Below are 13333 nucleotides of genomic sequence, written 5' to 3' on the forward strand. Positions count from 1 at the left end.
CGATTTTTTAAAGACTACCATAGAGACAATTTTAGTAGTTATATTTATTTACTCCATTAAACAATTTTAATTACTTTTCAAAAAATTTTATTTTGATTCTAACAAGTTTTGTTTCTATCATTAACATTATTACTTAATTATTTCCTTAAAAAATAGGGAAAAAAAAAGTGTGAATATTTTTTAAAGACTACCATAGAGACAATTTTGGTAGTTATATTTATTTACTCCATTAAACAATTTTAATTACTTTTCAAAAAATTTTATTTTGATTCTAACAAGTTTTGTTTCTATCATTAACATTATTACTTAATTATTTCCTTAAAAAATAGGGAAAAAAAGTGTTACTTAAATATTCACGACATGCTAATTAAATCGATTAATGATTAAATACAAGATGGGATAAGCCAACTAGATAAAATAAGGACAAATTGCTCGCTTCTTTAGTTTATTCGCGATCAACCTTTATTTTATCGAGTTAGCCTGTGTCAATCGTCATCGATCAACTATCACATCAACATTTAAAGTAATCATAAAAATTTCAAGGAAAAAAAATACTAGCAATGACAATATATATAGATTAGAAGCCTAAAAAATCTGGTCAAAAACTCAGAACAAAGAGAATTTCATTATATTATATGCCCCACAAAAGGTCTCCACTTCTCCTAAAATTATTGAAGGAAAGACAGAAGCTTTGTATAGTAACCATTTCCATGATATACACTCTAATTTTGGCCATAAGTTATAAAATTTGCAACATCATAAATATTTTAATTACAATATCTTGCATTATCTGATTTAGATACAAGTTGGCTTGGTTTTTCACCTGACTGAGTCTGGCTTCTGGGTGTTTTTAGTCAAAATTCCAAGCTCTCTCCAGAAGTTGAATTTGGCTGGCTGTGGAAAAGCCTCAAAATGGCAACTCGACTGCATCGTGGTCGGGTGTTTTATAAGAGAAACCCGACTCGTCACTCGAATGCCTTTTTACCACACTGGCCCTTTGTACTAAACGCACCAAGGCTTGTACTACTTCGGACATCGGAGGTCGAAATTCGGGTTCGGGCTGCAAAAGGTTGAAAAATCATGAACACACTTTGGAACAACTGGAGAGTATGGATCTCACAAAATTGAAGGGAAATTCGCTTGAATAAGAACCAGCTCTAAGCTGAAACTTATTTTTCTGATACACAAAGCATTATTCCAGACAAATGTGAAAATGAAAATAATAAAATGAAATAACTCTCATGGGGTCTGTTGTTCCATCTATCTAAAACAAACATCATAAGATTGGGCGGAGAGAAGATCCAGCTCAAGATGACAAATTTGCTTTCGTTTTTCAAGATTTCGTTAGCATTATCAGATTCTGCAGTTACTAAAGAAATTTACCTGAACGCAGAGCGCGATGATATCGGCAAACCGTGACAGAGATTTTGCAGGGTACATTCCGTTCAAAGTGGGATCTACCATTTTCGCTAAGGAGTCTATATCATGAAGTTGGGGAGTGGCCCATCTCACAAGTGACTGCTCCGATCTTACCCTGGAACTGCACAAAATCAAAGGGAAAGGACACATTATACAGATAAATCAGCAACAAACGGATGTGTTTGATAAAATGTACGTAACTTGGTGCAATTGAGAGTAGTTTACCTGTCGAGTGGCTTTCGGCCGGTCAAGAGCTCCAACATCACCACTCCGAAGCTGTACACATCACTTTTTACAGTGTATACACCAGACAAGGCAAATTCTGGAGCACTGTAGCCGAAGGAACCAACCATCTGAGTAGAAACCTGCAAGAATCATTTATGCATAAAACGTCTGGTTAGAAATTATGTAGTAGCAATCCTGGAAAAGGTGCTAGAAAGATATGGATACACATTTACGAGCTTGAAATATAACAATACTCAAGTATTAACCTGCCGCTCTGTGTTGGGTGTTAAAGCAGCCAAACCGCAATCTGACAAATGGGGGTTGAGCTCTTCATCAAGTAATATGTTTGCAGTCTTCAAGTTTCTATGTACAACAGAAGGCAAGCAAACCTCATGCAAGTATCTACAACACAAAAGTTCCAAATGAGAAGATAATTGGAGTAACTGTTTGCTCCCAACACACTCAAGGAGAGACTGGTTAAGTTGTAATAAACTCGACGTACTCTAAAGCTCTAGCGGTTCCAAGTGCTACTCGGACACGTGCATTCCAAGTCAGCGTCTTACTACTATCTTCAGCAAAATGGAGCGTGTCGTGTAAACTTCCATTTCCAATGAACTCGTAAACTAGAAGACGCTGCCCATGCTCTGCACAATACCCATTTAGTGTGACAATGTTTGCGTGCCTCAATCTTGACATGTTCGAGACTGCTTCAAGAAAATTGTCTTCTTCCTGTAGTGACAATGCTGCATTGTCGATTTTCTTAATTGCCATTGTCTACATTACAAAAAAATAATAAGAAATTACTTTTGGAACTTATTTTTGGTGTATAGACGATTGATGATGAGATGAAGTTACCTTCCCGTTCGGAAACTCTGCTCTGTAAACACGGCCAAGAGAACCTTCACCAACTATGCATTCTTGGTTAAAGCTATTTGTTGCACTTTGAAGAGAAGCAACGGTGTAAGAAGTCGAAGTAATAGGGGACTTTATTCTTTTCACAGATCCATTCTTCGCTTGTAATCTCTCAGAATTCATTTTCTCTGCAGGTAGAGGCTTAATATCGGCAACAGCAGCAACGCTTTTTACCCGGTGCTCTTGCACCTCAGCATTCACTAAAATAATATTAGAGTTGGATAATTCGGCTGATGAAAAATGAAAAACAAGATCCCCGTAATTCAATTGAATCTTAACTAATGTCGTTTATCCTACTTAATCAAATGGCATAGGACGTACCACTAGTGCCAGTAGAGAGCCTTCCACTGGAAGCTCTAAGACCGATGTTCTTTCGTTTTCTCTTCTGGACGCATACAGCAAAAGCAACTAACACAATGAGGACAAAAATTATAGCACCCAGAATTATCCCCACTATTGCCAAAACAGGCAAGCCTTTATTTGAGTGGGATGAGCTGCCATCAGAACTTGGGGCGGTATGGGTGCCACTGCCAGATCCTGGATGTTTCGTGCCATTTCGAGATCTACCAGGAGGAGGTGGAGTAAAAGGTGGTGGAGGAGGTGCAGGACCATTATCAAATGAATTTCCATCATATCTGTTTTATGTATAAGATATATTTAAATACATTAGGCAACAGTTCAATATATCAAGATAAATATACAAAAAGATAATGCCCAATCACTGACATGAAATTTTCGATTGAACTCAGTTCTTTTGGTATCCATCCACTGAAATGATTATTTGCCACATTTCTGTAAAGCAAAGAGCAAAGAAATAAGAAAAGAAAGAGAGGTAACAGCCAACAGGACCTGAAGCCACAATACATAAGAACTTACAGAGTGGTCAAAGGCAAACTGATAAGACTATTGAGAGAACCAGTCAATTGGTTGTTCTGCAAAAAGCTACAACAGTGCAGAACCAATAGAGTTAAAATGTCAGTTTCTTAGAAAAAATTTTAAAGTCTTTTGAAAAGAATGCATCAGTTTCAAAAACTTACAGGGAAGAAACATTGGATAATGAGCTCAAGGAATTAGGAAGATCCCCAATAAAGCTGTTGAAAGAAAGGTCCCTGAAAAAACAAACAGAGATTTTTTAACATTAGTCGATTTGAGAACAAGATCTTGTTGTTTCTCTCATGAGAGTGGGCACGAAATCTGAGATATATGAATGGCCCTTAGTGAAGTTCTCATAACTTAGAAAACAACTAGCTTTTCACTCTCTACAGTCTCCAGAAATAAACATTCCTTAGTTCATATACTTGAATTGACTATTATAGGCTTGGAATTATAATGACTTGATAAAAGATATTGACACTAAAAATAAAAAATAAAAAATGAGATATCCAACTTCTGTCCACTCCGTCAAAAACCCAAATAGGTACATAATCAAACCAATTGGGATCGAGCACAAATTTTATGACCTGGTGGGATATCAAGAGCCTAAAGTGCTCATTAGCGAAGTCCTCAAAGGTTGAGAAGCACCTTACTTCTTCCCCACTCTGTCAGAACCATGGAGGTCTATTATGAGTCTATAAGTTACAGATTCAAATACTTTAATGGACGTTCTGGTTATTTGATTACTCAGGATTCAAAAAGAAATGCATATTGAAGTCATAGATCCAAACATGAGATATGTGAAAGATCGTAAAAATGGAAGCAAACAAGAAAATTATTGCATAACCAGCAAAATGAAAAGGAGGGTTCAAAGAAGAATCTTACAAGGTCCCTAGGGTGGTAAGATTGGTGAAAACGTCTCCTATCGCCTGGGATAGCAAATTATGGCTCATATTCCTAAACCATGGTTTCGAGAGGGAAACATAGTCAGGGGCATCCAGTTCTAACTTAATTGCATGAAAAAGGTTAACGAATGCATAGAACTTCAAAATCACTCACAGATAATTTAGAGAGGCCATGGTGGAAAAGGAATAAGGAAGATTACCACTTAAGTTGTTTTTTGCCATGTTTCTGCACATATGATTGATTAGAAAGTAAGCAACTAAACAAGAACAAACAAACAAGTCAATATATGATTCAGCATACAGGCTTGTGAGGTTCGGCGGCAACTGGTAAGGGATCGTGTCGTGAATATTGTTGTCGCTCATATCACTGGAAAACATATACGATCAGATCAACAAGTCAAAAACACGTAAGCACAGTAACATTTTGGAACCCCAGAAGAGCATGATAAGAAAAATGGCATAGCAGTTTACTCACAGCTTTTTCAATGACAAAAAACTTGATAGCATGTAACCCATCGTGCCATTCAGCCCTAACCCAGAAATCTCGCTATTGGAATAAGCAGTAAATCAGTTCAATCGAAGTAATCAAGCGATAGAAAACCAAAAAAGAATCCTCATTTCTACTCACATGGAAACGACTGCGGGCCCATCACAAATCACCCCTTTCCATGACTCTGCACATGGATCGCCGCCGCTACTAATCCAACCAGTTAGCTGAGGAGGACTGTTCAATGAAGTGTATATAACTTGCAAAGCTTGAACTGCAACAGTAAAAAAGAAAAAACAACACTCAGATGAATAATAATCATTTCCACCTCTTGAAAATCATAACACAAACAAGAACAGCTGAAATCTCGGAAACTAAGCTAAATGTCCTCCGTTATTTGAGGACAAAAGCGAAACAGCATTCAGTAAGAACTCAGAACACTATTTCGTTCCCAGTTTTACTCTCCTGAGTTTTCCAGTCCAATCGCCAAACAACAAACAAATCAGTGCCATTACCGAATACAAACACCAACCACATTTTCAAACAAACAACCAAGAATCACCAATTTCCCAATCACCCTTTTACCCCCACATGACCAAAATCAATCCATCAACCCCAGATTCAAAAAAACAGAGCAAAAACGAAAATCAACCCGATCAAAGAAAAACAAAGGGAAAAGGAAATCGACCCACCATCAGAAGCATCGGTAACAGCACGAGCAAGCCGGAGAGACCCAAAGATCAAGAAGAAAAACACAAAGAGGGAAACAGGAAGGAAGTTCCGCAGAGCCATTTACAACCCCAGACGCATTCGGCGATGCTCTGTTACAAGCTCTTCTCCACGGATTCAGAGCATGCAGAAGCAAGAGAAAAGCGAATAGCGAGAAGAGGAGAAGGGAGAAGAAGCTGCAGCAGTAGAAGAAGCCGAGATCGAGAGGCAGTGGGAAGAAGCATCGCCATAAAAGACAGTGACAGCTATAGAAGGAGAGATTCGAAGCTTATTGCGGAGTAATGAAGAGAGAGAAGGGGGAAAATGGAGTAAGAATGTGTCGGCGAAAAAGGGAAGGAGATTAAAAATCTGGAAATTGGCGGAAAACAGGAGGAAAAAAAGTTGGGTTTTTTGTATGTAGCCAAGGCAAGCAACGTATGAGTAATTTTGGTTCGCTTTTTTATTTTTCTTTTATTCGACTTTATTGCTAGTGGTTTCGGATCCCTTTCTTTTATTCTCACGTTTTTAGTTTATGCATTTTTAGAGCTAAATTTTTGGTCACGTCAACCTTTCACATTTTACACAGTTCCACTCTATTACGTAGTCTATCTTTTCAATTAAATTACTTTAATATTTTTTCTGGTAAAATATATTTTGATCCTCGATATTTGAAAAATTTTTCCAAATGATTTAAAGTCTATTTTGTTAGACAACGTGACAGTTATAATAGCATTAAATATTCGTCGACATTTCCATTATACATGGGTTTCTACATTGACATGAAAATTAAGTGACATTTTTATTATATTATAAAAATCGACAAAATATGAAAAATATCAAAAAAATATCATTAATATTAATATTAATAATTTCTTTTTTATCGATTAGTTTAAATATTTTTTACGATTTTTTAATTTTTCTCACTTTGAAATATCCATGACATCAAGATTTTAACAATAGTTTCATGAAATTGAGATATCAATATTTTCATCTACGTCAACATTTTAAAACTTGACAGTTATGTAAGTGACTGTATGTACTGATTTGACAATATATTAATTTAATAATATCTTTGCAGTGACAGTATTTTCCCTCTTTTTTCCTATTTTCTTCCTTCTTCTCCCTCTCTTCTGTTGACAGCGTTGTCATAGCTACATGTTTATCTTCCTATCTACTACCCACCATTTAGTAATTGACTATTTTCAAATTTTAAGGACTAAAAATGTCTATTTTAATTTTTAAAAGGGACAAAATAGGAAGCTACTCTAACCTAGGAGCCAATACTGTATTTTGAGCCTACTTTTTTTTATTTAAGACGAGGTTGAATTCTTTTATTGAGAGTTCGTAACTTCAATTGTTTTCTTTTTTTTTTCATTGACATTATTATTTTTATTAAGTCCCTATTGTTTTAAAAATTTTAAATAATCCCTTGTATTTTAACATTTTTCAATTTCCTTTACTTTTGGTAAACGAAAAGATTGTCTGATAATAAATTTATACGACAAAATATTTAGTGAATTAATTTCATTTTAAAGTAAAAAAAGATCCACTCATTGGGTTGTCGTGAAAACTCTAAAATATTTAATCTAGATAGTTAGCCACCATAGATTTAACACACTCTCTATAAGCTCGGAAGACTATGGTAACTACACTGAGTACCATACTCCCTTCTATTTATTGCTTGCCACATTTTCAAAATGATGTGGGTCAATTCCTTCTATTCATTGTATAAACAAAATGGCGTATGGTACTCCAATCATACTTAATCTTTTTTACTTACCAGAGTTGCTTAAAATATTTATTTTTAGTTATTAACATTTACCCTTTCTTTTAGTTTGTTGTTAAAAAATTTGCCTAGAAATTTGATATTGTCTTACATTATTTTTTGGATCTTATATCTATTTTGAAATTCAACGTGACTATTTTTTTAGATATATAATAGGTAAATGACACAAAAATACATTCTACATTGTCTTTTAGTACAGTGAATGTGGAAATGAAGGATTCAATCTCGGCCTCAAAGAAATAAACAATATGTCTTAACTATTAGACTAATGTGTTATAATATTTTATGTTTTCTTTTTTCCTTCTTGAGATGCATTTTTTGTTGTTATATTTCTATTAAATAATTTACCTAAAATAATAACGATTAATGATGAGAATAGATATGGATACTAGTACTAGAACTTTAATGCTTAAAAGTTTAGTATGGGATAAATATTTTACTTAAAATCTCACTCTATTTTATAACAATTTTTTATGTTTTTATTTTTTGAAATTGAATTTGTATAATCTTATCAAATCAATATTTATTATTATAGAAAAATATCAAGGTAATTGAGTTTTTTTTTTATTTTTTTAATAAAATTTGTTAAATTTGTAATTTAACTTTTTGTATTTTAATCCATTAAGAATTCAAATCTATAATTTTTTTATTGAGAATATATATCTTATCAATTGAATTATATTCAGATTCTTATAAATGTGTAGTACTAACATTTTTATTCTTCCAATTTTAATGTGACATACGTATTGCCCACTCAATATTAAATTTAATAAAAGCATTCGATCCATTTATAGCATGGTACAATTGAGGGATTTAATTTATTTGGTCCACGTGTTCTTTCTGGGGATTATTTTGGGGGAAATTGTTATGGCTCGTTTGCTCACCAAAATTTCCACTTGCAAAAATACGTAAGTTTTGAAATTTAAAGCATCAAATTGAAATATAAAAAAGAAAAAAAAAAGGGAAATAAAGTAATTGTGTTTTCTTTTTCCTTTCCATTTTAACATTATTTTTAAGTTCATTTTGTACCCTCTTACATGGTACGATGAGACAATACACTTAAATAGTTGTAAAATTAAATACTCATTCTTGTTTTGGTTGAGTCATGAGTGTCTTTTTCCGCACATTTTGTAAATATTATTCTTTCTTATTTCTAGTTTCTTTTTCTATTTTATTATTTTTAATAAATAAAAATATAATTGTATTGGATAAATACTTCTTATTTTTTATTTTTTTATTAATTTATTAAAAAATGAAATAGGTACAACCATTTCATGCTCTCTAACATTTTTAAATATTTTATAAAGTAAAATTTTATGTTGTATTTATTTTATATTTTATTAGTCAATAATGATAAAATAATATTTGTATTTATGTTTTGAAATTAAAAAAAAGTAAAATAAGAAAAAACAACTCGATTTTGTTGCTTCCAAAATTTATACACAACTTCGTAAACATTTTTAAAATTTAGAAACGAAAAACACGAACAACTATAAAAATATTTATATTTCTGAAAAATTAGAAACGAGAAATAAATACGTCACCATATGGGTATTTTGTCACTTAGTATTTTTTGAGTTGATATTAGTTTTTTTGTTTATGATTTGTTTTTTTTTTTTCAGCTAATTTTGAACATTTATGTTGAATTCAAGTGTTTTTTTTTCTTTTACTTACTTGGTAGGTTGAGATATTGTTCAGGTCATTTGTTATTGTAAAAGCCCCTAAAATTTACAATCCAATATGATAAATTAAAAAGAAGAAAAAATTAAAATAAGACCTAATACCAAATTTGGAGTCAGTTATCCATTAAAATAAGACTTAACACATTCATTTAAATACAATTGGGTTAGACTAAATTATCAAACTATTGTAAAATGAACCAATCAAATTCATTCAACCTCTTAAACGTTCTAATTAGACAAAACCAATAAAAAAAATACTAAATTAACAAATTATTTATTATTTAATTTTTATTTTTATCAAAAGATCAATTTCGAATCCTCGACTCCAAGTTTACAATCTCCCCCTTCATCTTCATCACATAAAACGAAGATGAAAAAAAATAATAATAATAAATAAATAAAAACTAAAAGAAAAGAAAAGTTAAGGAAATTTTATTCTCAAACTAAATATTCACAATCAATTTTTAGTATCCATTCGTTATACATAGATATAAAAATATTAAACATACATTAAAAAAAAAATACATTTAATCATCTCCTTTATTTATTTTTTTTCTCTCTCTCTCTCTAATTCCTTGCCTCTCTTTTGCAACTTTTTTGTTTTATATTTCAATATTCTAACGTTCTCTTGAATTATAATAAATTAAATATCTCCGAAAAGTATGAAATATTTTATATTTGTAAAATAAAATAAACGCACTAAGAAACAAAAGAAAAAAGGGACGATGAAATTTAAATTATGGGGAATCAATGGAAGGTTTGAAAAAGCAATTGCAATCTCAATAATTTAAAAGGGTAATATCGTCTTTTGGCATCCTTATACTAATTAGTTAAGTGACAATATCATTAGTAATTATGGTTTTCTTTAATTATCTTTTTTATCCTCTTTCATCATTTAAATATTAAATTTCAACGCCGCGTTTTCAATAATCGCTCTTATATATTAAATCCATGCATAATCATAATCATGTTTTTTTTATAATGATATTGAATTAAAAAAAAATTTATTTGATTTATGTAGTCCTTAAATTACAGTATTTGTGTCTATTTAATTATTAAACTTTAAAAAGTTTTAGTGGGTGTTGATACATAAATTTGGCATCTTTGGATTATGTCAAATTCGCATCAATCTTCTAGAATAAAAGGGATCGACGATACATGCAAAACATATAATAGCACTAAATACTAGCCACACGAACTCTGATGCTTGAGTTAGTATTAAAATAGTCGAGTGTAGAGTGTATGGTATTTAAGCATACCTTTCGACTTACTTCCTATTTATAAAAGTTGAATCTTGATCTCTCAAAGAATTACGGAAGTCAAATCCGAATACATCTAGGAAATCTAGTTATCTGGGCCAGTGTATGTTGTTATGGGTCTGTCGTCAGATCAAGAATTTGGACGCGATGGGTTCGGGCTGGCATGCATCACGGTCGAGTCGATTCTCTAGAGTTCTCGGTCGCAGGGTCGATAACTACTCGGCGTCGTGAGCCTGGTCGGCCGGGGGGCTGGTTTGGGCCGCCGAGCACCGACCCCCTTTATGGTTCGTGCCTTTTCTTGGCTCTCCTTGGATCTTTCTCTCGCTTGGCTGGGTCTCCTCTTTCTTCCTATAACATCATGAATATTAATTTAGGATCATATGTTACCCTCTCACTTCATGATGATAATGATAACAATATTAACTAAATATTTATTTGAAGCATTTGTATCTATTGATCTTACATGTTGTGTATTATACATATGGTAAAATGAGTAGATGTATAGAAAAAATAAAGTGATAATCGGTCTATAAAACTTAAAAGTAATTGTTGCTTACAACAAATATGTTACACGTGCCATTTAAAATTTTGTGGAGCTACCTGCTTAAGATAAATGCATATGCTAAATAATTCACTCTTTAATCTCATCACATTTCATCAGGTTGCAGTGTTTACACATTGCCAACAAAATCATAATCAACTTGCCAATGGAATTGCGTATTTTAGGATTGAAGAGGAACTCGATGGAACATGACTTGAAGATCTTATAAAGCAAGTATATTAATGTTGACAGAGGAATTAGAGCGTGTGCCCCGCTCATATTTATTAAAGTTGGTGTTTTTTTATAATTAAAAAAAAACTTTAATTATATAGAGAAAAGTTTTTACTTTTTTTATAATAAAAGAAAAGGTTTTTACTTTTTTTTAGTAGCTTTTAACATATTAGTTATGAATGATTATTATTATTATTATTTGAGAAAATGAATGATTAAATTTAAACATTAATGTATAAGTATTTTTTGTGAAATAAATGCGACAAAATAATTCAAAATCTCTATTGCCCTACGGTACAAAATTGATTCATCAATAATTGTACTAACGGGCGGGTCCAAGATCATAATTCCATTCTTGCATTTATTATTCGTCCACATTTTGCAAATAATTTTACCGTTTAAAGGAACTAATTTATCCACTAATACATAAAAATATTCAAAATAAAATGAAAGTCTAACATCATAATATTATTATCGTTGTTGTTTAATTAATTATACTACAAAATGAGATTAATCTTATATTCCCTCATGCTTTTCAATTTAAACAATATCTCAAAACCTTAACGTCAATTAACAAGGACATAGTGAAGTAGTAAGATAGAGAAAAATTGTCCCTCTCAAATCGTTTTACATTAAAAAACAAAATTATATACAAAAATTTAAAATTTTAAAGTTTATTTATAATTGTGCCCTCCATATCTTAAAAAATTATTGAAATAGTATGGATGTGTGTATAGAATAGAATGTAAATATTTTCTATTTTTATAGAAAATTTATCTTTTAAAACTCTAAATGTTGCCCTTCATGTACTACAAACTCTAAAAACTTTAAATTAAATCATTATGAAAGAAACGGTTAAATTTTATCAACCTAAAGATAATATGCCCCTAAATTGTAATAAAAAAATTATATATGCCTCTAAATTAGTGTTTTTATAAACATGTTTGGACACGGAGGCAAGTAAATTGAGAAAATAAATATTTTATTGATCAATGGGTCAAATTTTACTAATGAGTGGATTGAATTTCATATGTCAAGTAACATACGAAGGACATGTTTACAAACTTGAATAAACAATATGATTGTTATATATGGAATAAGATGGTAGAAGATTGGGCTACATCAGGAAGGACAACTCGGACCATCAACAAGCAGAATCGAAACAAGACATCAGGAAGGGCAATCAGGTTCATTGACAAGTAGAGCCGGCCCAAGGCACGGAGGCCAACCCCACCTCGGCTCCGACCCCACCTCGGCGCCGACCCCTTCGGCCCTCGACGCTCTCCTTTTCCCTCTCGGTCTTGGTTTCAAGCGTATGACGTTCTGGCCCTAAAGCTGAGCCCTGTACTTGTTCGTCTATCAACGCTGGAAGTATCCTGGCCCAAAGCCCACGAATATCCAACCTAGAGTTGACGTCCTGAGAAATCTTAGGGGGACAAATTGACTATAAATAGGGAAGTGGGTCACCCCTTGAAGGTAAGTCAAGACTACACTTTCAAGTCTCTTACTTGTTTAAGTGATCTCTCCGTTTGCTAACTTAGGCATCGGGGCACGTGTGACTGAAGTCACACTGGGTTAGGGTTTTTGTTAAGTTTTGCAAGTATTTGGTCCCGAAGTATTCAAGTTGGTGCGTGGAGCGGAGAGAACCGGTCTACCAGAATCCCAGCATCAACAATAATAACCAAGGGTTCGTTTGGTAACATCTCGGTTCTTGTTTCTAATTTTATTAAAAAATTACACAATCATTTGACAACTATTTATATTTTTTGTTTATCATTTTTTAGAAACATCCTCAAAACTGTACTATAAATTTTGTAAACAACAAGAAACTAACAAGTTTCTTATATATTGTTCTTATTTCTAATTTGTTCCAAAACATAAATAAATATTTTTTTATATCATTCTTGGGTCCATGCAATTCTATTATTCTTTATTACAAATGAGAAAATATAAATAAAAACGTTATCAAACAAGTTAAATTAATAGTCTTTTTGGATCATTAAATAATGGAAATATTCGAACCTAGTAATGCATTGACCTAGAAACCAAGTTAATATAATGGTCAAAGCATAGATATGCAAAATCTAATTATATATATATATATATATATATATCTAAGAATTTACCCAACAATTATATACACAACTTTGTATTTTATATTAAATAGGAATATAGGATGATGAATATTTTATTAAGGCAAAAAATTATGAAATGGATGGGGAAAAAAGGAGTGGGCCCAAATTGCTTCCCAACGACTAACTCAAAATCGTGGAAGGAGGCCGCGAGAAGTGGGCGGGAGAGACGG

General features: G+C 32.3%; 1 protein-coding gene across 1 annotated transcript; it reads right to left on the reverse strand.

The window, feature by feature from the left end:
• Positions 1-606: 606 nt before the first annotated feature.
• Positions 607-5928, reverse strand: SRF8 (STRUBBELIG-receptor family 8). The gene is made up of 16 exons (XM_022286836.2): positions 5514-5928; positions 4963-5095; positions 4810-4881; positions 4636-4701; positions 4489-4560; positions 4315-4386; positions 3594-3665; positions 3433-3498; positions 3283-3348; positions 2878-3191; positions 2500-2756; positions 2147-2418; positions 1911-2046; positions 1645-1784; positions 1384-1540; positions 607-1060 (listed from the first exon to the last, which is right to left on the reverse strand). Exons 1-16 carry the CDS (start codon positions 5611-5613, stop codon positions 908-910), a joined length of 2148 nt encoding a protein of 715 aa, XP_022142528.1. The 5' UTR covers positions 5614-5928; the 3' UTR covers positions 607-907.
• Positions 5929-13333: the final 7405 nt, after the last annotated feature.

This window comes from Momordica charantia (assembly GCF_013281855.1).
Source record: "Momordica charantia cultivar OHB3-1 chromosome 3 unlocalized genomic scaffold, Mcharantia_2.0 BLBB01000003.1, whole genome shotgun sequence".
NCBI lineage: Eukaryota > Viridiplantae > Streptophyta > Magnoliopsida > Cucurbitales > Cucurbitaceae > Momordica > Momordica charantia.